Source organism: Odontesthes bonariensis, chromosome 23 (assembly GCF_027942865.1).
Source record: "Odontesthes bonariensis isolate fOdoBon6 chromosome 23, fOdoBon6.hap1, whole genome shotgun sequence".
Classification (NCBI taxonomy): Eukaryota; Metazoa; Chordata; class Actinopteri; order Atheriniformes; family Atherinopsidae; genus Odontesthes; species Odontesthes bonariensis.
The window spans coordinates 27,861,075-27,885,649 of NC_134528.1; the positions used below are offsets into that span (position 1 = coordinate 27,861,075).

At 40.4% G+C, this 24,575-nt stretch overlaps 1 protein-coding gene across 1 annotated transcript in view; it reads right to left on the reverse strand.

Moving 5' to 3' along the window:
- dnah9 (dynein, axonemal, heavy chain 9) overlaps positions 1-24,575 on the reverse strand; it is a 240,491-nt gene that overhangs the window by 68,474 nt on the left and 147,442 nt on the right. Inside the window, exons 48-54 of the mRNA XM_075458261.1 lie at positions 23,460-23,621; positions 22,390-22,586; positions 19,351-19,513; positions 18,975-19,098; positions 16,420-16,562; positions 14,204-14,365; positions 13,742-13,975 (exon numbers count right to left, since the gene is read on the reverse strand). Coding sequence (XP_075314376.1) covers positions 13,742-13,975; positions 14,204-14,365; positions 16,420-16,562; positions 18,975-19,098; positions 19,351-19,513; positions 22,390-22,586; positions 23,460-23,621 — 1,185 coding nt within the window. The remainder of the gene's footprint in view (positions 1-13,741; positions 13,976-14,203; positions 14,366-16,419; positions 16,563-18,974; positions 19,099-19,350; positions 19,514-22,389; positions 22,587-23,459; positions 23,622-24,575) is intronic.

Sequence of the window (24,575 nt, forward strand, 5' to 3'; positions counted from 1 at the left end):
AGGAAAATATTTCAGAGTGGTAAGTAGCCTTTGAAGAAATGTGTTTGTCCAATAAAGAGAGCACCAAACTAGATATGAACACAAGAAACTGAAAATAAAAAAGATCAAGCTAGAGATTATGAAACTGGAGAGGGATGTTAGTATAAATTCAGATAAAGGAGAATTTCGTGTTGTGAACTGTATTTAACTCTGTTTTCTCTCCACAGCTTGAGAAACATGTAATAATAATTAAACAATTCAACTCAACTTGAACTCAAACTTGTCATTATTGTACGGTTCATGCAAAGTGTTAGAAATGTGTTTTTTACATTTATATTCACAGTGGGGTGCCATGACCTAAACGTGTGGAAAGTTATAAATCATCTGTTTAAAAGAGAAACAAATAAAATCATTTAAATGAATTTAAAAACAAGCAACAGTAAAGATAAGTTCAAAGATAGCGTGCAGATTTCATGCATAGACACATGAGAACAGAAATGTTTTTAACCTGGATTTAAAAATGTCTCCATTTGGTGAAAGTTTAATCTCCACTGGCAGTTTGTCCCACTTGTTTGCAGCATAACAGCTAAATGCTGCTTCTCCATGTTTAGTCTGGACTCTGGACTGGACCAGCTGACCTGAGTCCTTGGATCTAAGAGCTCTGCTGGCTTTATATTCTCTGAACATATCACAGATGTATTTTGGGCCTAAACCGTTCTGGGATTTGTAAACCATCAGCAGGCTTTTAAAATCTATTCTGTGACTGACTGGAAGCCAGAGTAAAGATTTTAAAACTGGTGTGATGTGTTCAGATCTCTTAGTCCGGGTTAAAACTCCAGCAGCAGCGTTCTGGATGAGCTGCAGATGTTTAATGCTCTTTTTGGGGGACTCAACGAAAAAAGACTTGAGCCTGAAAAGTTGTCCACAAGACAAAATGTATAAAATATGAAGTATACTATTAATTTAAGATGGCTCTGTCAGAAGTCAGCCATGGTGCCTGAGAACTTTAAGCAATGAACCTGTATTAAATTGGGCCAAAGGTAATTTCTATCTGTGCCCTTGTTGTAGGATGTGCATGGTGGAACGCCCTCTCCGCCCTTGTTCCTGGATCAGGATATGGCGTGAGGAGGTACGGCCAGCATGCATAGCCTCTGTCCCCAAGCAGGACACCATTGAACTCTCCTGCAGAATAAGAGAAATGTTGGATGGATATACATGTGTTAAGACTTGGCAATTGGATGCAATATGTACCTTATATGGCTATTTATAATAAAGTATGACGAGCACTTTAAATTCCTTAAGATGACCTCTACACCTGACCTCTCATTAGATCACCAAAATTCTGCCTATGCTACACCTTACTTCAAAAGTACACTCCTTTGGGTAAGTAAAATTCTCGCGCCTTGTGCAAACCTCTGTGCCAGTGAGGATGCTCGGAACATCCTAGAATCATGAACTGATCCCGGCCATTTAGCCTCAATGTTGGAAATGAAATGACCTCCATCAGATCATCTGTATGCTCGGAGGATAGGAGTCAATGATGAGGTTTCACAGGGCATAAATGTAACATTGCTCAGCATTACTCAAAGGGGTTGATGTGGTATTTTTCAAAATGAGAAATCCAGTTCAGAGTCTATGGACAATTATCCCCAAGTGTACCTGAACATTTAGGATATGGAAAAATGTTCGGTTTACATAGTCAGCCTCCACGGGTCCAGCAGGGGCCTGGACAATGTGACAATGTTTAAATCCAGACTGAAAACAGTTCTATTTAGATGTGCATATGACACCTGAAAGTATTTTATCTGCACTCTTCACTTTTAAATTAATTAATTAATGATTTTTTTGTTTTTTGGAATGATTTTATTGCCTTCTTGTGATTTTATGTAGCTGTAAAGCACATAGAATTGCCTTGTGTACGAATTGTGCTCTATAAAATTGCCTTGCCTTGGATGCGTACATGGGTACAGTGTAGTGCACCGATAACATTAGGGAAGCCTGAGGGAGATGATGAACTTAATGCAAATACTTCAGCCAGTAGGTTGTTTTACATCATCGGCTACTGTAAATGTGGAGCAGCAGCCTGAAAGGACAGAGGTCATATTTTTAATATGGTATGATGTTTTAATTCCTGCGTTTTATCTAATATCTTGTTTGTACAGTGTCCTTGACTGTTTTGAAAGGAGCTTTCAATAATTTGTATTATTAACATTATTACCTGTCCCCCATTTTTCTGAGTCTGGTCCTACGTGGGTGTAGATCGGATGTTTGTTAGGTATTGATTAGTTTTAATGAATACCATGTTCTCTCTCATTTAATTTCATGTTCAATACGTGTGTATAGTTGCGTTTCTTTAGTTGCACTGGCACCGACTGATTGATTTTTCGAGACAGTGAAAGTGGTGATATGATAACCACAGTTTTTGTTTCGTTTTTTAGACAAGACATGAGTTGCGGGAGCGCAGAATTCTTGGTGAACATTTCTTTCCGGAGTCCGTTTCAGCCGGTCGGACATTTTTTGAGTTGCAGCTAAGCTAAGCTTCAACTTTAGCCTGCCCGGGACCAGGCTAGTTCAGCAGCATAAACTACCATGGTTACTCAGCGGGCGTTCAAATAAGCCACCTTTATGGAACGGAACTCTCGCTAAATTTAGCCAGAAGTAGCGAAATAAGCCAGGCTTTCCGCTAAGCCAGCTTCTAGGAATACCCCCCAGGTCTCTGCATGGACCTCTCCGTCTGTTGTGGGCTTCATTGTTGCTGTTTTTGTGGCTTAAGATGGTGCTTTGGGATTGTTATTTGGTTTCTAGGGTTTACGCAGTAACACTCAGTGATACTGAATATATCTGATTGTTCAGCTAAGACGTACTGCAATTACTGTAAGCTGACACAATTTGAAATCACATGACATTTGAGTCTATAGCCCCTTTCACACTGCCGAATAACCCGCGTTTAATCCGCGAATTTAGCGTGTCCGCTGTTGCGTTCACACTGCCGACCCGGGCTGCCGCGTCAACTCGACTCGCCTTTCGACCCGCGTCGGACCCTAGTCTTTTCGCCAAGCCGAGTTTGGTGTGAACGCAATTGACGCGGGTCGGACGTGGGCGTGGCGTGACATGAGGAGTTTAAAAGACAGAATGGACAGCTGATTCATAACAACAGCGACAGGTGAGGACAAGTTTTACTCTGTTTTAGCCTACATCAAGTTCGAGACATTTTTTAATATGGCCAACTGGGGAGACAAGGAGGTCCGCGAGCTCCTCAGCCCCCGAGCAGAGGACGTTATTTACCGCCACATTTCGGGGACTATTGCTCTTGTAGTCTCCGCATATGTTCTTCGGCGGCATCCCATGTTGTAACCATCCACACCCGTAAAATAACATCTCCATGAACTGCATATACGATTGCAAAAACGAGTCCTCAAGGTGTATTTAACCCTACCTCCGACGCATGGCTTGTGCCTACGTCATTGTACACGCCCAGCATTTTATGTGTTTCGTGTGACGCTCTGCCACTAGGCAACGCCCCCTGAACTCGGCTTCAGGCGACACGGGTCACCAACACGCCAAGCGTTCACATTGCTCGACGCGGGTCGAAGGTGCAATTTGGACCCGCTAAGGTAGCGGGTCGCAGTGTGAAAGGGGCTAATAACTGGATCCCCTCTCAATAACTGCAGTATTTTTTTAAGTTGACATGCCCAGTATATCATTTACATTTAAGGCCTGAAGCAGAAATTCACTGTGTTTAAATGATACTAGGAATACATCCAAAACATCCAATAACACAATCCTTGATTTACTCTTCACCATAATACTGGAAGATTATAACATTATTACAGAACATAAAAAGAGCCTGATGACTGTTGGGCATATTTTTTGTCAGGAGAGACCAGGTGAATTGATGAATTGTTCAGCTCAGACGAGGTCCAGCGTGTTAGGTTTGAACCTGGCAATCGCCATTACAGTGAATGGTTAATTCAGACAGTGAACTACTGAGGTGGCAGAGAAATAATAAGTTAAACTTTGGAGAAAGTTCAATAAGAATCCATGTTGTTCACTTTTTCTTGGCTCTTGGGCTTTTCCCTCTGCTTCCTTGTCACTCCAATATTTCCCATGCTTTCAAACCCTCCACATTAATAATGATGTAATTGCTTTGGTCTATTAGTCTTCCTGATTCCTATCTCACCCGGCCAAGCAGTCTCTTTGCCGCCATTTTTAAATCTCACTTCTGCTGTCTTTCTCCTTCTTGACCATGCGTTGTGCAACCCACCTCCTCCTCCAACTCCGCCCTCTCCACTCGCCCAATAAGGAGCCTCAACAGAAGCCCACCACTAGTGTCGAGACTCCAGGCCTTTCCTATCATCCATCATGTCACATTCCATCTTGATGCAGCATCGGAGTCCAACCGGCACACTTTTTGTACACCAAGCTTTTTCTAATTACCGTACACTAATAAATCAACCTTTCATTTGATCTCCCCTTATTGAAAAAGCTGCATAAGAACAAAAGGTGTTGGGGAGATGAAATTTTAAATTGCTACCACGAATGTCTGCTGATCGGAATAAAATACTAGCTGACAAGATGACTGTGTCAGAAGAGGACCATTCCGGAATGGCAACACTGTCCAATACTCTATTTGACTTCATTATATCACCTAGAGATGTGGCCAGCAAGTAAAGCTTTTAGTGGAGGCCTGTATGGGCACAACACAACACTACAAACATATGAATCCCTTGTCAAACTACTATACTGTTATGTTGACCTTTTTTGTGGGTTAGGTTTGTAAAGATAGAGAAAAACAAAAGTATTAACATGAGGGAGTAATTAACTGAGCAGGGGGGGGTTAAATTGTAAAAGTAGAAATCAGCGTGTATATAACAGTAGCCAATGAATCTATGATTCGCATCTAACTGAAGCTCTCAGGTGGATTTGAAGGATTGTTTGTTTGTCTTGGCTGAAGCATCACCTGGTTATATAATTAATGTAACTGCTGACAAAGCTAAATGATAATTTAACCAAAAGCTAAATATCTCCACAGTTCTTCAAAGTAATAAATATGATTCTGTGGCTGGGAAGGCCTAACAAATTCACTTAACAACGCTTAGCTTAGCTGATAACATTTTGTGCCCCGCAGGACCATGCATGTGACCTTTAATCCATTATGAAGAGAAAATCTTTCCCTGTCCAAGCAGATAAAAGGCCAGAAAAAGATGAATGGCATGCATATCTGAAAATATGAATAAAAGCTTCCGCATCAAGAGCCACTATCAGCACACACACAGAGAGCCTAAGGACAGTCGTAAAGAAAAATTAAAGCTGCTCCAAACTCCTCAGAACCGCCAGACAAACAGGGCTCAGCGTTACTGTCCGAATCCATCAGAATGTTCCACTGGGGAAATAAAAACAGACCGTTTTTCAAGCTCGTCTTTCAGCTAATTAACCAAAGGGAAATCAAGCTGGTGGGGAGACGGCCCTTTCAGCTTGCCATGATTCCATGCAAAACAATTGGTTGAATATTAGACCATCACCAAGTGAGCCATCAACATGACAAATAGGCAGGGAGGGGGAGATAGAAGGAGGAGAAGGGAGAAAAGAGACACACTAATTGGTGGAGGACATGGGTAATATTCAATCCATCTGAGCTGCCTCTGTGTCTATCTACTGCAGATGGAAATCCAAGCAGGAAAAAGCATGTCTCTCAGCTCCTGACTGTCTTTATGAAACAACCCACTCTCTGTCCCTGTTGCTGTACATGTAAATTGGAACAACTGTTTCTTAAGGCAAAATATGTTGTGATACCACGGCAAGAGACTTTACCCATTCATCCATGTGTGGTGGCTTATGGACTTAAATTCAACAGAGTTTAGGATTTCAACATTGCCATAGTTACTAAGTATATCCTCATTCATGTAACAAAGAAACATCTGCCTGTTTCCTGTAGTATGCAACTGCTTATGGCTAAGAGATTAGGTTAGAGCATTTAACACCTCCACACTGAATTTAGGAGGAACTGCAAAATAACTGGTGATTGCTAATACTGATATCCCTTTTACTTTCCTTACTTTACCACGAGAGACACTATGACTGTCACCTGTACTCAATGTACTACTAGAAGTAGAAGCAGTTCTTCTCAGATAAGTCTGTCAAGGAAAAAGCCTTTTGTGACAGTTTATTCCTTGAATTCATATGTGTCATAATCTGTAAAGCAGACAAGGTTGGAACAACTGTGGACTTCTTACACTCCTTAGACTGTAACTCTGCATCTTGCTTATCTTGCTCATCTTGCTCCTTGCTCAAGCTGGTCTTATTTTCTTCTACACACTATCTGTAACCATGACTATTAAGGCCATATTTGAAGACAAGACCAAATAACTATGTCTTTATACCAGCTTTGTCTTCATTGTCAAGCCTTTATTGTGTTGGAAACTCTCCCATACAAGGTCTGGCCTGAGTAAAACCACAAATAAACAAGTTTTAGGTTTCTAGTCTCACTCTATTAAATTCCTTTGAGGAAAGCATTTTAATTTCCACAACAATAATAATTGATAATATAAATAATTTCCTTCTTTTATAACTGTAATTTATTGTAAAAGTAGCACTTTTATCTCAACTAATGTGAAGCCTAAAGCAAACAAAAACACTGCTAGTGTTACAACACGTGGGCATTTTCAAACTTAAGATGCGAAAGGTGGGACACCACCTGCACGAAACTGCAAAGGAAAAAAATGGAATGCGTCTTCAAGAGAGCATATGACTCTCAACTTAACCCTTGTGGTCCTTGATTATCATGACCGCAGCAACCCCTGAAGGGCCCTTTTGGCAAATAATGTTAAATAACAGGACTCAAAATAGCGCAGCGATCAGTGGATATGCACCAACAAACACATGGTGCATTAATGGCGACTTGCTGCTGTGAAGGGCATGCTCTCTAATTAAAAGGCTCCGTTACCATATAATCCATATATATATATATATATATATATATCTTTATATATATATATATATATATATTTATGTAAAATGTGTTTGCATGTGTGTGTGTTGGCTTACAGCTACAGTAAAAGCGAGGAGGAAAAACAAAAAACAGGACTCTCTGTGGCTTTCCACACTGACGTCACTTACGTGTGAGAGGTGTTTATGCATGTGTGATTTTGTGCGGGTGGGAATGTGTGGGCCTGTTTATGCAAAGCAGTGGAGATACATGGTATGCCAAAGTGAAATTATGTATGTGTGTGTGGTTTTACATTTACTCACAGTGCAGTAGGCCCACTATAATTAGGGCTGCTCCACACGCAGACTTTGTGTTCCATTATTCACATAGCTCTCTGCTGCAAAGGTGCAGAGATGGTAAACACGGGAACAAATGGTTCCAGGTGTACATATCACAGACAGAAACAGAAACTGATGCAAATAATCACTCCACATAACCAATGGGAAAAAAATCCAGGTGTTTTGTTCTTTACAAAAGCTTAGTAAGATTATTCACTGTGAATATAATATATAAAAAGTACAGACAGAGCAAACAGTTTATCACGACCTCTTCTACTAACACTATTACTCCTCATTACTACAACTATTTATACCATAATTACTACAACTACTACCTCTTCCACGACTATATGAACAAACAATGCATTACTAATTATTCTTATAGTGTTGTTGCTACTACTTTTGCTACAATTAAGACTGCAAATCTTGCTGTTCCATCTCCATCTAACATCATTATACTTTTGCTGATAATAAAAGAAATTGGGGAACTACTGTTGCTGGCATCTATCTGTGGGTTGGCCCGGTCAGTGCTAGTCAGTCCTGCAGTTTTCTATAGCTCTCTCAATAAAAAAATTAATTTCTGGCACTTTGAGCCTCAGCACAATTGATTCAAAGGACTCACTTGGCTCCCATCTTGCAACACCAATTTCAAAATTGTTGTGGCGCTGTGTAACGTTTAAATTGGAATATATCCTGCAATGATCTGCAAACGTCTTAAACCAATAGTTTATTCACAACTGAACATAGAAAATATTTGACATTTCATGAACTATAAATTTTTATAAAGATCAACAAATAGGAATATCAGCTCATCTTTAATGGCAACAATGTTTCTCAAAAAAAGTTGGGATGGGACACCAAAAGGCTGAAAAATAAGGAGAACTAAAAACAAACCAATTTAAACTTGTTGCTACTAATTAGGTTGGCTGGGAACACATAAATAAAACGACTGGGCATAAAGAGAGCACATTTGAGAGGCAGACTCTCTCACATGGAAAGATGGGCAGAAGTTCAGCAATGTGATAAATACTGCATCTGCAACTCGTGAAGCTGTCTGAACAGTGTTCTTAATACCTGAAATATTCGATTATCAACACTATATAATATCATCAAAAGAGAATTTGGACACATCTCTTCGTGAAAGGAATTTGTGTGAGAATCAGTCCCGGTTGTCCGTAAACTTTGCGCCCTCAAGCGGCACGGCATTAAAAAGAGGCATGACTCTGGAATGGAAATGACTGCATGGCCTCAGGAACACTTCCAGAATCAATCATCTATGAACACAGTTCACCTTACGGTCCACAAATGTAGGCTAAATTGCTCTAAGACACAAAGAAGCCATCTGAACATGATCCAAAAATGCTGCCATCTTCACCTGGGCCAAAGCTCATCTAATATGAGCAAAGCATTTTGATGCTGAAATGAATCAAAATCACGGACACCAAGTCCTCCTAACTAAAGAGGAGAGGGACCATCTGGCTTCTTATCAGCACTCATTTAAAAAGCCTGCATATCTGATGGTATGGGGTTGGAATGGTGCCCAAGAAACAAACAACTTGCACAGCTGAAAAGACACCATCAGTCCTGAAAGGTATATACAGGTTTCAGAGAATCGTATGCTCTCATACCATCTTTTTCAGGGAAGGCCATGCATTTGTCAGCAAGACCATGTTTTAACATGGTCTTGCTGACAAATGCATGGCCTTCCATACATACTTGATCTATCACAAAAGCATGGCCTCATAGTAAATGAGTCTGGGTGCTAGATTGGCCTGTCTGCAGTCCAGACCAACACAACAAAGAAGAACCAGGGTGGTGGACTAGCTAGAATCTTTTATCAGACAAGAATAGGACAACATTCCTTTCCCAGTGGTCCATTATCTGATCTCCTCAGTTCCCAGATCTTTACAGACTGTTGTTAAAAGAAATGATGCTACACAGTAATAAACATGGTCCCATCCAAATCTTTTGAGATGTGTTGCTGCCATCAAATTCAAGATTTCTATGCTCCAATATAAATACCATGTTTTTTGCAGAGCATTCTCTTTGTATTAATATTTTAAACAATGTCCCAACCTCTTTGGGGTTGTAACATTGGTAACTGTCACTGGATCCAGGTCAGTACTGTCATAGTGGCTTGTGATTGGTCAGTAAGGCTACAGTTGGGGCGATCACACTGTAATGATACATCATGTGCTACTGTTGGCCTGTTGTTTCTTCTTCTATTACTACTCGCACTTCTTCTCCTATTGCTTACAATACATAATGAAAAAAAAACAATTGTCATCAAAACTGGACACTACAAAAAAACAACAACATAAAGATAGAGAATAAGAGAATACGTGCATATGTATTCATTGGGGTGGAAAATGAAAGGGAATTTAAAAATAGTTAACCCAACATTCTATTTTGCAAACAAAATATCTATTAGTCAGCAAGGGGAGAGATTTTTAACGTTTGATTGTTACAACCATAGGTTCAGGAAAAAAAAGAAGACAAAAATTACTCTTCTTTACTTCTCTACTTTATCCTGCTCCCTGGAGCACCTAAAAGGCCTGGCCCAGGAAATCCTATAGGCCTTCTAAGCATTAGAGACCTTAGTGATGATATCTGGTGTATGGTTATGTAAAGCCTTAAATGTAATTAAAGTGGGTTTTGAGACATATTGTAAAAGAAATTCACAAGTGCAGAGAGGCTGAGATCAGGAGCGTCAGGTTTTGTCAGTATCTTGTATGATGATCATGGGCATTCTGACTATAGGTCAGGTTGAATTAGCACCACAGCTCTACAATCTACATCGCCACTGTACAGATTGAAGGAATGTTGCTACCGGTAGTTGGGAAGTTGCTCCACAACAAAACACAACTGGCAAAACATGACGTTGCCTACCGATGCATCCATCACTGTATGAATGTGCATGAATGCATAGAAGAAAGCACTGGGTAGTACTTAGGACTTTTTAAGGTAAACATGTGAATTTGTTAGAAATGTTTTTTAACCTCCAGCCTGCACTTTTACATGGTTAAAAAAAGTCAAAAAAAGTTTTTCAGAAAGTGTTTTGTCCCGACTCTCAAGAATCAGTGACTTATGTAACAGTGTCAGGCCTAACAAGAATCTTAAGTTCTGATGTATGTTGTAATAGCGTTTAGTTACTCTGATATGCAATAAAATATAATATATAAACTGAAGGCTTAATTTCACACTGTTATGAATACAACATTTTCTAAAAAATTGCATTTTCAAACTTTATCTTTTATTTTGAATAAGACGCAAGAGGATGTAGATCTGATGATCCTTTCTTACTTAAACAACAAAAACTGAAGAAAAAAACATAGATCTGTGTGCTGACGAAGATCTGATGGTGTTGACGGGAAACTGACGGAGTTGATAAAATTGTATTTGCATTTCTGATTCATGAACAAATGCTTTTTTAAACAGATGGAAGTGACAATAGATTAATAAATAACAACTCCTTGTCTTATACTGAACATATTTTTAATGCAACTGTAATAAACAAACCGTAACTACACCATTTCAAACTATAACAAATTACCCTGTTTCCAACACTAACTATCGCCATTTTAAGCGAGCCATGTTACTCCTGCCATTTACCGGCATTTCACTAAATATCTTAGCTTTGACATTAAGAGCCTGGGTGAAAAATATCCTCGAGCAACCTGTACTCCAAGGACACAACAAGCTGGGCGGAGGCAGTGGCGGGCCACAAACCCCACTTGGATGACCCCTGAGGGGTGAGACCAACCTGCCGATACGGCCCCCCTAAAAGTACCGGACAGAGCCACCCAAGTGGGCCGCCGGCTGGCTCTGGTTCCGGGATTTTTAAAGACTCTCGTTGTCTGTGGGCCACCATCTTTACCCACTTCATCATCCAGTAGATATTGATACGCTTAGTGAATGGCGAACGACCCAAGATCCCAAGGCCCCCCACCAAACACACCAAGGTGGGGGAAGAACTGACATTGCTCAGAGGTGAAAGAAGAGCAAGTGTAAGGCACATAGGCCGCAGTGATATTTGATTTAGTAAGCGGAAGAGCAAGGAGAGGGCACTATAGACAGCTGCAATTGCTCCCATCCTTCGTACCTTGGAGATATTATAATCATATTACACCATCTGTACCTTCCAGAGTTGGGGTCCCATGAACCGCAACGCCCCAGCCGACCAGATCAAGACTACGTGTCCACCTCGTTGCCACGGCTGAGGTGCCCTTGAGCAAGGCACCGTACCCCCATGCTCCCCGGGCGCTGTGAATGGCTGCCCACCACTCCAGTGTATGACATCTGTCTCCATGAGTGTGTGTGACCCAGTGCATGTGCATGTGTGGGCCAACCTGGATGGGTTAAATGCGGATGACTAATTTCGTGTATGTTCCCTGTAATGTACACGACAATAAATCTGATCTTAATCTTAATCTTAAAATCTTAATATGGGCCGAACAACCACAACGATCGCACGGAGGTTTATGAAAAAATCTGACAGAGTTGACGGAAACAGAGGACACAACTTTGATAGGCAGATTTCTATGGAAAATATTTTTAGATGTTCATGGCATGCATTGTTTTATACATCTATAAACCTTATCTTTGATTTGATATAAATGTTTTCACAATTGTAGAGGTTTTTAAAGTTTTTTGGGGCTGGTGAATATTGTTATAAGAGAAATAACATGGGCCGTCTAACCACTGGTCATACATTTAAACAAATAACCCCCAAAAAAGTAATTATCTATGCTAAAACATAACATCAGTATTCACAATTCCTTTAGATCTAACTTTATGAGTATGTCAATCATTATTATTTTTTTTAATTTTTGATATAAATAAGACTTGTCTATGTGGGACATGTTTTGTCCCGACTCTCAAGAATAAGTGAAGTATTTACAGTATTTACAGTTGTTCAACTTCCCCGGGCCACATGTCAAAGCGTCTTTAGGCAAGAAACTGAACTCCACGTTGCCTAGTAATGGAACCATCGGTGTATGAAGGTGTACAAAAGAGAAAAAGCACTATGTAGCCTGTAAAACTGTACAGACTAAGATGTGCTCTATGAGTGTATGAGTGCATGAGCATTCTTTCAGAGATCATAACCGAGGGAATAAAAGAGTCATGCTGTGATTTAATAAGCTTTGCAGCACACATTGTACTGCTGACTGTGCCACGATTTACCTCCAAAACAAAAAAGGAAAAGTTTTGACTGATATGTTTGCTGCAAGGACGAGATGCCGCAGTGAGGAGTGAGCGTGAGGTAAAAAAAAAAAAAGAGGGAACTTCTCCACTTGTGCTCATTTATTTGGGATGCCACAGGAAGATGTTTGTGGAATATATTGATTACCCAGACATGTTGTTCTTAATTCTCTGGTGTTGGCAGGCTGCAGTGGTCATTAATGAAATGAGCTGGCAGCGTCTGTGTTCGCAGGTCAGCGCATTGTCAGATCACTCACACAGCTGGCCACTTCTGCACTTTTTCCGGATTGCGTTCTCGTCCTTCGTCAAAATGACGCATCCTATCTGAGTCATATCTCTGCCCACAGACTGTTGCTAACTTGTTTTGACATTTCAGTATCCTAAAAGTAGTACAGTTTTTCATGTTTTTAAAAAAAGTATATAAACATATAATCCAATAAATAAGATCATTTGGTATAAACTGTAGACTTATGCATTTGGTCTACAACAAACAAAAAGGTGTCGATAAATATCTCTATGAGATAATAGGGACTAACGTGGGGCTTATAAATCATAATAAATAAAATCATTTATTTTTGACTGAACTTATTCACTGTGAATTTCCAACGTGGAATAATATGTCAAATGATCTAAAGTTTGCGTAAGTTTTGTTCTTTTGATATTCTCCTTTTTCCTCATTTATTTGTCACACATTGTTAATTCTTTTAATGGTTTTATCATTTTACTCATTTGCCTTTTTGATATTTTCATCAGCGTATTTTTTTTTAATCAAGCCTCTTATTTCTTTTGCTTTGCTGCATTGTAAATGAGGCTTCTCGCTCAACGGGTTTCCGAGTTTAAATGAAGGTTGAATAAATGAATGAAAATTCAGCTCCTTATTTAGTGGCTGTTTTAACACGAGCTTTTAGAGGTACTCTGAATTCCTACAAGCTGAGTTCAAATGCTAATTACAATTACTAAATGGATCCTGTGAGGAGATATTTTTTTATGAATGATGAAGGAAAAGACGAAACTTTTACTCTGAACCTTGAGGCCAACATGAATGAGAATCCCTGCTAAGAAAAGACTTTGCATTTACAATTTTGCAGAAAAATCTGTCTGTCCTCAGAAGCCTTACTAAATGAATCCTGCACTTGGGTCAAGAATATACTCTCAAGAGACTTTATGGCTATAAATTTGGGATCGTGGAACACAAACATTTGAATAATGAAAATAATCAGTTGCAGAAATAAATCTGTTGTAAAGAAATCGGTAAATAAAACCGTAACATCTCGGGTGTGGCCTGAAAGGTCAGTACCTGTGCAGAGGTGCTCCTGAGCTTCTGCAGGCCGTTCTCCAGCCGCTCCATCTTGGTCGTGAGCTCTTTGCTCCTCTGGCCCAGCAGACTGCGATACAGCTTGATCTGCTCCAGGAAAGACTTGGGTGTGGTGTAGTTGTAGCGCCTCTCATTAGCCAGGTACTCCTTTGATGTTTGATTGACACTCATATGGACGTAAGCCATGAATTTGCTCACTGACTGCTTCACCCGAGGCTGCATTAATTAAAAAAGTCACAGAAGTGGTTACTTGACATAAAAAGCTGCTGATAGTGCAGATTTAGCTGAAAAGAAATATTTCGTGTAGGTAAGGCTTGGAATTTAATTTTCGTGGCCTTTAGTCTGCTCTTAAAATTATTATCACATTCATTGTGTCACAGTCATTAACATCCTTTTAGTTGGCGACCTCATCCCTGTGTGTATTCAAATTCAAGCTGTTCTCACTTCTATGTTCTCCACCTCCTGCAGGAACCTGAAGCTGACCGACTCCAGCGCCTCCTGTGGCCACTCGTGGAACCAGTCGATGGCTGTGCAATTGACCACGGCGGGGAACTTCCTGCTGCGGACCCTCAGTTTACTTCCAACTGGCGAGAAACACAGAGCCACCTGCAGCACGGCACGGCACACACGTTAGGACAGATGTGCACACCAAGGTCACAAATAATCCAGAATACACAAACGCAGTCATACGTAGATCAAAGTCATAGTATTTTCTCTGTGTGTGGAAAAGCTTGCAAAGATTAACACTGTTTCTTGGTCAAAAGAGGCGATGGAGAACTGTGCGTTAATTATCTGCAGCTCTATCATTAAGCCCATAAAGCTTCCAGCGAGCATGTGAGTTAAAGTAGTGTGTTGAGCTGTGGGCTATGTCAGACTGATTTTCACTGCTGGAGACTAACAGCTGTCTCATTGAGAGGCTCAGCCAGATGCTCGGTATGATTAAACCGAAGAAACAAACAAGCAGAAGGCACACCCAAAGACACCACTGATGCTAATAAATCAACTCAGGGGAAAGAAGAAGACACAGAGGCTTGCAAATGTCTGAGCAACCCCTGCCTAAAATCCCCCTTCCTGTGAATAGCTAATGAGCTTAAAGAAGGGCGAATTTCCGTAAAGTTTTGGGACCCCCTTGAAAACGAGGTGATTCACCTCAAGGGGTTTATCCTAATAAAGAAATTTGAATATATATAAAGTAAAAAAAAAGTTGAATTTGAAATTTTTTTTTGTTATGATATCTTTTACTGTTTGAAAACAAATTCAAAAAGAGGAAAGGTTTGCATGGTTAGTGCTGAGCAGCACCTCCTTTGAAAGTTTCTGGGATCTGTGGGATTTCTCTTGCCTGGTATTAGACTGAAATGACACATTAAAGTGTTTCAGTTTATCAGTGGATTTGATGGTCTGGACCCAAAAAAAAAGGATATTTGCCTACTCTACCGGAAAAAGGCTTCTGGTTCTGTGGAATATTTGCGTACAGTGCTTTTCTCTTGAGGCTCTTGTAGATTTTGAAGTGTGTCTAGGATTAATCTTTTACTGATGTTTTTCTTTCAGGATTTGATGTCATTTGTTGAATCTATTCCTTCTTCTATCCGTGTAATGTTCGCTGCGCCTCTGGCTGTAACACAAGCCCAGAGCATGAGCTCTGTGCTTAACAATTATATTATAAATTATATATTTATAACAAATATATTCTCGTCATGACATCATAAATCGTTTTTTCCTCATTAACATTTTTTTGCTCATTTCAGCTATAAAGTTCTATTTACCTCCCTCGGCTTATTTGACTTGTGTGGACTTTGCAGCGGTGGAGCTGTCCCCTACCTTTTCAGAATCGCCTAAATATCAAACAGCTGTTTTGACCACATCTTCCAACCACATCTATCAGCTAGGAACCGCTGATCCAAAATAATTCCAAAGCATGCATGATTTTGGTCCAGTTTGCAAACTGGTGCCTTACACACAGCACTGCATGCTAAAACACATCCTCAGAAAACTTTATGCAATGAATGAAGGTGGCCAGCAATTCTGGAAAAGTGCTTTTTCCACCTGAAAAATAAAATACAATTTTGAGCGAGAAAACCAAACAATCAGAAATCCACTCTTTAGAAGACTGCCCCTGCGGGATTGCCTTCCTTATTTATTCAGTCTCCGACCCACTGAGGCCTGTGCTGGGAGTGAGATGGGGGTGGTGGTGGTGGTGGTGGTACACACTATAATAATGACAGGATAAGCAGCCCTCTAGAACCTCTCCATCCTCGGGGGGAACAAAGCGGCTCCACGTTGGTAAAATTATCTGAAGTCAAACTGCAGCAATTCCGCTCATGCCGGTGATTTATAACAACGTCCACCGCCTCCCAATGTATTCAAGTTCATCTGAAAGTGTCAGCAAAGAAAATTGTCTGGGGAGAGGCTTCATCATAAAGCCAGATGTTTATCCAAGTATGAGGGGTTTTTTTTATTTAGGAATGGTAAATTAAGAGTGTGAGGTGGCAAGCTATTGCTGTATTAAGACATGATGGAGATCAAATAAAGCTGCAGCTCTGTGAGAAAGATTAATGATACACTCCACCTCAGATGAGAGCCACTGCAAACAGCTGTTTATGAAAGACTACTTGAGAAATTCCCAGTCACAAACAGGTCTTTGTTCTATCCGACTGCTTCACCTTGAGCTGTCTGCGAACACGTTCGATGAAGAATTTCCAGCAGTTTTCTCTCGTATCCATCAATCCCAAGCTGCGGACATCTGGCCTCATGCTGCCAATGATGTTCTCCGCCTCGTCATCCGGGAACAGGTCAGAAATCTCCCCTGCGTGGAATAAAATGAATCGCATTACTGTGAGACCACCAAGTTCCACAGGCAGAAGACGCTGTGTGTTGTTTCTCTAAATGAGTCACACTCGTGTGAAAACTCTCAAGAAGTTTCTTATCTTGACGGGATCTGAGCTGCCACTGAGCACAGAGTCCGTTAAATCAAATCTAGGAGTGTTAATAGAGGTGGTGGCTACAGGAGTTCATACGGAGGACTTATGCTAATGCAGAGATCTGATTTGAGTCACAGCCTCTGATTTAAGGAGGAAAAGATGAGCATAGAATGTGCATATCATTGTATGTGTGTGTGTTGAGTCTAAACCTGATCAGTAAGTCTGATGTAAGTTTAGGTGCTTGTGATCAAGCGCCCTTTTTTCATCTTTACTTCCCGGCATAATTCGTACTGCTTCCTGCTTCTTGCTCTCGTATGTTAATAAGGCTCAAAAATAATCCCTGCAGGGCACACATCTGTAAGCTGGTCCTATATTCATATCATCTTGCCATTTTCTTTCAGTGCATGTCAGCCAACTTTTATTTCATAACAGAATGTCAACACAAAAAATGCCGTGGAACAGTAAGAATCTTACAAGTCAAATACACTCATGTGTATTCACACTGAAGAAATGCTCTTCTGTTAACAATGCTGACATAGAAGTGACTATTGTTGATTCGTGTCTTTTCATGAGGGTGGTGTCGGATGAGGAATGACAGGAAGGGTGTTTTGACTGCTGACAGCCTCTTTGAAAGTTTAAAAAAAGTTTTAAGATCACGGTGAACAGCAGACACCAGAAGCAATGAAACAGAATTAATGGAAAATGGTGCATCCTTGTTTCACAATTGTCTTGTGTCAGTTACATTCAAGACATCATCACTTGGCAACCTAATGAGAGCAGATGAAAGGGAGATTCTTGAGGGATGCAACAGCCTGCAGGGTGAGAGTGTGTTTGCAAAAAAACAATCTGCCAGCATGTTCACTGGCAGCTAACTGCTGTTGATCGATGACACTGACCTTTTCAAGCAGAAAAAGGCACCTAACTTAAGGGATGGACCAGTTGTGTGTCTACACATAACAGACAACTTAGCAAAGAACCAAGTTTACAAAGTGCCTAAAAATTTATCTTTAGGCACTTTGTAACTAGCAGCCTTTCCCAAAGACATGAACACAGTTAAACAAACATGAAATAGTATTTTTTCACCAACGCAGGGATTCCAAAAGAACTATTAGCTGAAAACATGGCATAGCTCAGCATGGTATGCAGAGTGTCCTTGAATAATAAAAAATAAGCAAAACAAATCTGCCAATGGAACTAGTGAAAAACGGCTTGTCAAGATTTCTTGAAATAAAATGTGATATTTAGGACTTTTGAGTTAAAAGTGATCTTGAAATTAGCTTAAAAACCTCTTCAAATGAAAAAAAAAAAGCTTGTTTCATGTGAAAATATGACTCAAAACAAGATGTTTTCAAGACTTTTTCACTTAACAAGATATTCAAGATGTATTTTATTTAAACAAGTCCCTATATCTGGCTGAAATGGTACTTGTTAGGCAATTGTGTCTTATATCAAGTGTAATGAGATACTAAATGAGAAAAATATACTTGGTAAGATTTAGATTTTTTCCAGTGCATCGATAGATGTTGTATAAGTAACGTGTCGAGGAGGGTTCAGGCCATGTTGAAGAATAAAGGTTGTAATGTCAAATATTGACCCTAAAAGCTTCTTAGAATTGTACTCTTTTTTTGCCTTATATGTTGTATTTTTGTTTGTACATGATTCAATGAATCACTGCATTTATTTTTCATTTTCTTTGCAATATATAAAGAAATGAGGGGGTGGATCAAGACTTTTGAGTAAAAGCAGTTTAACAGTACCCTGGTGTATCACAATAAGTGCAGAGGAGTCATAAAGAGAGAAAGCTAAGTAAGTTGAAATATAAAGCTATGTCTTTATAATGTGAGCCACCATTAGCTGAGGTTTCATACTAACCTTTAATGTTGAAACAAAACTGTGGCTGTGTTTACAAGTTTAACTTAAGGGATAACTTTTGTTCTTTTAACAAACTTTAACTTTACTTTTATATTTGACTTTACTTTAATATTCAGATCTGTAACAGGCACTCTGACGTATTACATTTCTTCTTTTTCTCGAATACTAAGCTCCTGAACCAACATTAGCATCACTTAGCAGTGATTTTCTATTCACAGGAAAATATTTCCTTCATGATATCATGTTTTGCTCCCCCAAAATGTCAAGTATAAATCCAGGCGTGACTCTCAGCCTCACAACGATGTGCTGTAGCTGATGAGTAATGCTGCAGAAATGGCACTGCAGTGATTTGTTGCCGTGGCGAAGCGAAATCGTTTCTCTCTCGCAAAACACGACACGCAGTAATTAGCGACGCCTGCTGTTACCCGATGCCAGCAGATCGTTGACCAGAACGAGGAACTTCTCGTCCGCCACTTGGGCGTCGGTCATTAGGAGCACGGTGCCAATATTCTTCACGCCAGCTTTGATGTAGAGGGACGCCAGGTCACTCTGGGTGAAAGAGAAAGAAAGAACAGGAGTGGGAGAGTGACACACATAATGAGACTGGGAGATCTCTTATTTTGCCTGAGACCTGTGTTATTTCTGAGCATACAGTGGGGATTATCATTCATATACAGTAAATGTTATGTCTCCCTTAAAAGCACCTCAATTTTAGTATGTAAAAAAAAAAATCATATTTAAATGACTTAATATGAGTCTAACGACTTCTTCAGGTGGATCTTTTCACTGTCCTCTTCTAACCTTTAGGTCAGTGATGCTGTAGCCTTTTCTCAAGGTGATCTGAAAAACCTCTAGATTGGAGATGAAGGCAGCCAGTCGGGTCAGACTCTGCTTGCCGCTGCCGCCCACTCCGACAAGCAGCGCATTACCCCGTGGAGACTCCAGGATTCGGTTTATTCGGCAGCTACATGTGGAGGAGCAGACAGTCGGGGCGGGGAATGAGGAATGAGAGGTGTGAGGGGTAGAATCGGTGGAGAGGAGAGATAAAAAGGTGGGGAGGGAAAGCTGGATGAAGACGGTGTCTGACTCATATGACAAACAGCTGAAGACACAGAAAAACAGGGACTTTCAATCTGTCCTTCCCTCTGTTCTTTCATTAAGACTTAACAAACAAAATGAACAAACATTACTCAGAATTTCACCGGACTCCAGAGAACCTTTATGCCTTCAGCGAGGCAAGAATGTTCCTGTGTTTCTTCATTTCGAAAAGATGACATGATTTCATTCTCGCTTCCTTTATTCCATTTACTGTATGTTTCTTAAAGGAAGATACCAGCACAACTCTCACATTTCAACTGCTGTCATGTTTAACACATCGAGACAAATCTCAGTTGTTTCCCACTTTCAGTTAAGCTGGCATTTTGAATTCTATTGTTTAATAATCATAGTTTAGCCGCTTACGTGTCCTGCAGTTTCAATGATGATTTATCAACTTTCAGTGCCTGCACATCAGCCGACATTTTCCTGGAGGCACCAACCAGCTTTCATCTATTTCACTTCAGCTGCTTTCAGTGTTAAAGGTCATATCACTTGTTTCTATGACTCAAATAAACACTTGAGCTACTTTTATATTCAGATGAGAGTTTTCATCTACTACTCTTTAAATGTTAATAAAGGCGCTTCAACAGATTTTATCTACAACCCCAATTTAAAAAAAAAAAAAAAAAAAAGGGAAGCTGTGTAAAATGTAAACGAAAACAGGACCCAATGATTTGCAAATGTCACGGGCTATTATTTCATTCACAATAGATATTAGCTCTTCTTCAATTTGATGGCAGCAACAAGTCTCAAAAATGGCCTCTTCTTTTAGCAACAGTCTGTAAATGTCTGAGGACCAGCTGCAGGACCTTTGGGAGAGGAATGTTGTCCCATTCTTGTCTGATACAGCTGCTCAACAGTCCTCGCTCTTTATTGTTGTATCTTAAGTCTGATGTGCTCATGATGCCAATGATGATGTGCTAGATGTTTTAGGTGGTGAAAGGGCTGGACCGTCAGTAGCCAAACACCCGGATGCTGATGGAATAAATGCAGAATTCATCTTGATGGCAGGATATGTTCCTCTAAAGCTGTTAATACCTTCCAGCACGGATGGTGCATTTCCAGATGTGCAAGTTGCCCGTTCCAGCATAACTTCGGAGATGCCAGCTTTTGAAGTGAGTGCTGATAACGAATGGTTCCTCGCCTCTTTAGTCCAGAGGACACAGTGTCCAAGATTTCAATTCGTCTGACCACAGAACAGTTTTGCACTTTGAAATTAGCTTTAGCCAGCATTTCTGTATCACGTGCACATACGGCTTCTTCTCTGCATGCTTTGTTGGAGCTTTAACCCGTACTTGTGGGTGGCGCGGTGAACTGTGCACTCTGGGAGTGTTCCTGAGCCCATGCAGTGATTTCCATTACAGAATAATGCCTGTTTTTTAATGCAGGACGCAAAGATCCAATATCGATTTTCCACCCTTGTGTGCAGAGTTGTCTCCCAATCTTTAGAACTTATAAACTGATTTTATGCAACTATAGATTCTGGAAGATTCAAAGTATTTGGTATTTATGTTGGGATACATTTGGACCCATCCAGGGTGTATCCTGCCTCTCACCCAATAGTAGCTGAGATAGGCTCCATGCCCCGTCCCAACTATTTTGGGATATTTCAACATTTCATGTTTTCTATGTTTAAATGTGAATAAAACATTGGTTCAGTAGATTTACAAATCATTGCATTCTTTTTTTATTCACAAAACTCAGAACTTTGTTGAAACTGCTTTACGTTCTGAGCAAGTGTTACAAACCATAACAATGATGCGTAAGAAAGAAAAAGAGTGGATGTCAAGAGGTTACATTCCAAACTTTTGCTGACTTTCATACTGAATAGAATTAGAATAAGTACAATTACTCTGTAAGTGTTAAGATTGTTTAAGCTTTATCTTCAGCTACTTTACAGATATGCCTTTCCCAACACCAACTTGGCGGTAATATCGTATTATTTTTTAGAATGACAGAACAACAGCATATTATCTTTAGAGTTTCAGGTATCGGACCTAACTTCTTTCAGACTTTCTTTTTTTTTAAGCTGTAGACAATTTTCCCATCATCTTCCTTTACAAGAAATTCTTATTTTGACAGAGGACATTGGCTTTGAAATGATAAAAGCTACTGCCAGACTTTATGTATTCATTTATTCATCTTTTGCATCACATCACTATCCCTTTGTTATCGACAAATGCCATGAAAACCAGCCTTATTGCCCTGGCTAGCAGCCCCTGTAAACACATGCTTTCATTTTCAGTGAAATAAATAAATCGAGCATAAAACTGCTTACTTCAGTTATCAGCACGCTTTTACTTAAAAAGACAGAATTAGAGAAAGTGCAGATTTATCCACATTTGGTGATTTAGTGTTTATGGGAATTAAGAGACGTGTCAACAAGAACAAAAGTGTGGCTCGTTGATGTGCTTTGAACAGTTTCTGGAACATAATAGACCAACTTGGCAAAAAGAAAACAAGACGCATGTTAGTAAGATAAGTGTACAAAGTGATTTTCTTGGTATTTGTTGACAAAACTTTATCCGAGCTAAATAAGATCTCTTTCATCAACAACACAATGTCAGTACAGTTTCAAACTTTTGAACCTTTCTTGTGCTCTCTTTTTCCAATTCTGTTGTATGCTGCATGTTTTTTTTTTTTTTTTCAAGAGATATCTGTGTCTGTTTCTGACATTCTCTGGAATGCAAATGTGGTGGAAACTAGACGATTTCAATAAAAAATAATGACAAAAAAACTCACATGTGAGCCATGGCGTCCTCGAACAGCACCAGGTTTAAGGTGGCGTTGACCTCATTGTAGTTGTCCAGCACTTCCAGTAGGGTTTTATTGAGGCCACTCCAGGACTCTGCAGCCATGTACCTGGCCTCCCCCAGCCCACGGGCAAAGTGGCAGTAGAGGTTCATCTCCCTGGTCTGCTCTAGAGTTTCACTCATATCCTTAGGGGAGGGGGACACAGATAGCAGTGGTAAACACACAGACCAACACACCACCCCTGCCAGCATAACATTACTATTAAGCCCAAGGAGTCTGGACAGGGACACAGCTGAAAATTACAGCTGTGAAGAGGGTGACCTACTTCATTTTCATCGTGGCAACTGTTAGGCGCCAAATATTTCACTGCAGATTTAATTTGCCTCCAAGGGGTGGATGTTCGGAGGGAGTTGTTATTTTGTTCAATCAAATCTGAATCGTGTTTTGATGTTGTCTTAATTTTCACGATATCAACTTCCTTACAGTACCAAACCCTCCGCAGACATCCTCGTTTACGTGTAAAACTAGCAGGAAAACATGCAGCATATTGCTCTGTGGCCCAGGGAAAAGCGTCACAAGTTCACATCACATGCAAGCAGTTAATAAAATATCGTGGAGTGGATAGGATTAACTTCTCTTTTCTTCTTCTCCGTCTGTGGGTGAGTGCACACACAGTTGTCAGGTTCTTCATTGTGCCATGACTTATGTGAACGTGATAGAGCCGGCAAGAGCAGTGAGAGAGCAGTGGACAGGAAACCATTAGAATGTTTTCCAATTTGCCAGCTTGACAGTGCAGACTCTGACAGCCAGACCCCCATACCTCACTGATTAATATTCTCCCCAACTCTCTGCAGGCCTCTGCCCTCTTCTACCCCTAACGTTCCCTCTCCTCTTCTCCTCTTTTGTTCTCCTCGCTGTGTTGGCCACTGATGACCAGGTCCAGACACAAAGCAGGCAGCCTAATAACCCCCCCCACACACACACACACACACATTCAAACACTCTTCTTCCTTGCTCCCGCTCTGGTCTTCCGTTGCTGAACTTTATAAAACTCTCACCTCGTAGAACTTTTTTACTGTGTCTGCTTGCAGCTTATCAAAGACCTGGATGTCCTGCTCCTCCACCAGCTTGTCTCTGTAGACCCGAGTGGACTCGTGCAGGTAGATTTTCAGCAGGTCCGCACTGGCTTTTAGACACTCGCTAGTACAGAAGAGAATGCCCTGAGAAGAGGGGATAAAAAGAAAAGAAGCCTTATAGATTCAGCCCATTTACACCTAGGAGGGAAATACAGCACAGTCACTGCGGGTAAATGACTGAGTGGGCAGGTTGTTAGTAGGTGTGACATAAAAACTCAGGAAATAATGGCAGCACTTTTCTTCCATATAATTGCCACATAGGTATTGCTTCATGTGGAGAAATTCAGTGTGCAGGAGTTGGATGGAGGACCTATTTTAAATCAAAGAAAGACTGAAATGCCTTTCAAAAAGGGTTTATTTTCAAACAAGACTAAAGCTCTCAAATCCCTTCCCATTGTAGTGCACTGTATCTAATGACACATGTTTTACTCCAAAATTCAGATTTCATGTTCTCTGCTGTGCCCTGAAGAACATGCAACTGAAATCAAACCGTGTACTCTACTTTCTGCTTGTGCAGCCAATGGATCTCCAATCGTCAGACATTGCTGTGATTACAGAGAGCATAAACACATTTTGTTCAAAATAAAACTTTCAATCGTCAAAAACATTTATACACACATCAGCCTTAACATTAAAACAGAAGATGAGCACATCTTCTCACATTTTCTGCGATAAAAACCTGCCATCTGGCATTCAACATCGACTGCTTCACAGAGCTAAAACCTGACACCTGACCCTCAAGCGTTCACACAGCCTCCAGACTCCTCAGATACCAATGTGATGTGTTCCGATGGTATCTGTGGAAAACAAGTCCACATCCCCCAGGAACCAAAGGATCCATTGTCAGTGTCTCGATAACAGGCACTCCAGGACATGCTCATAAATTCTTTGTCCACGCCCTGACTGGTCAGAGTTCTATTGGGGGCAGGACGAGAACATACTCAATATTACTCAAGGTTGCTATGATGTCACGATCAGCGTATGTATTCATAAGGGAATTTCATTCTTTCGAGACAAAAGCAGATCTGGCACACATAC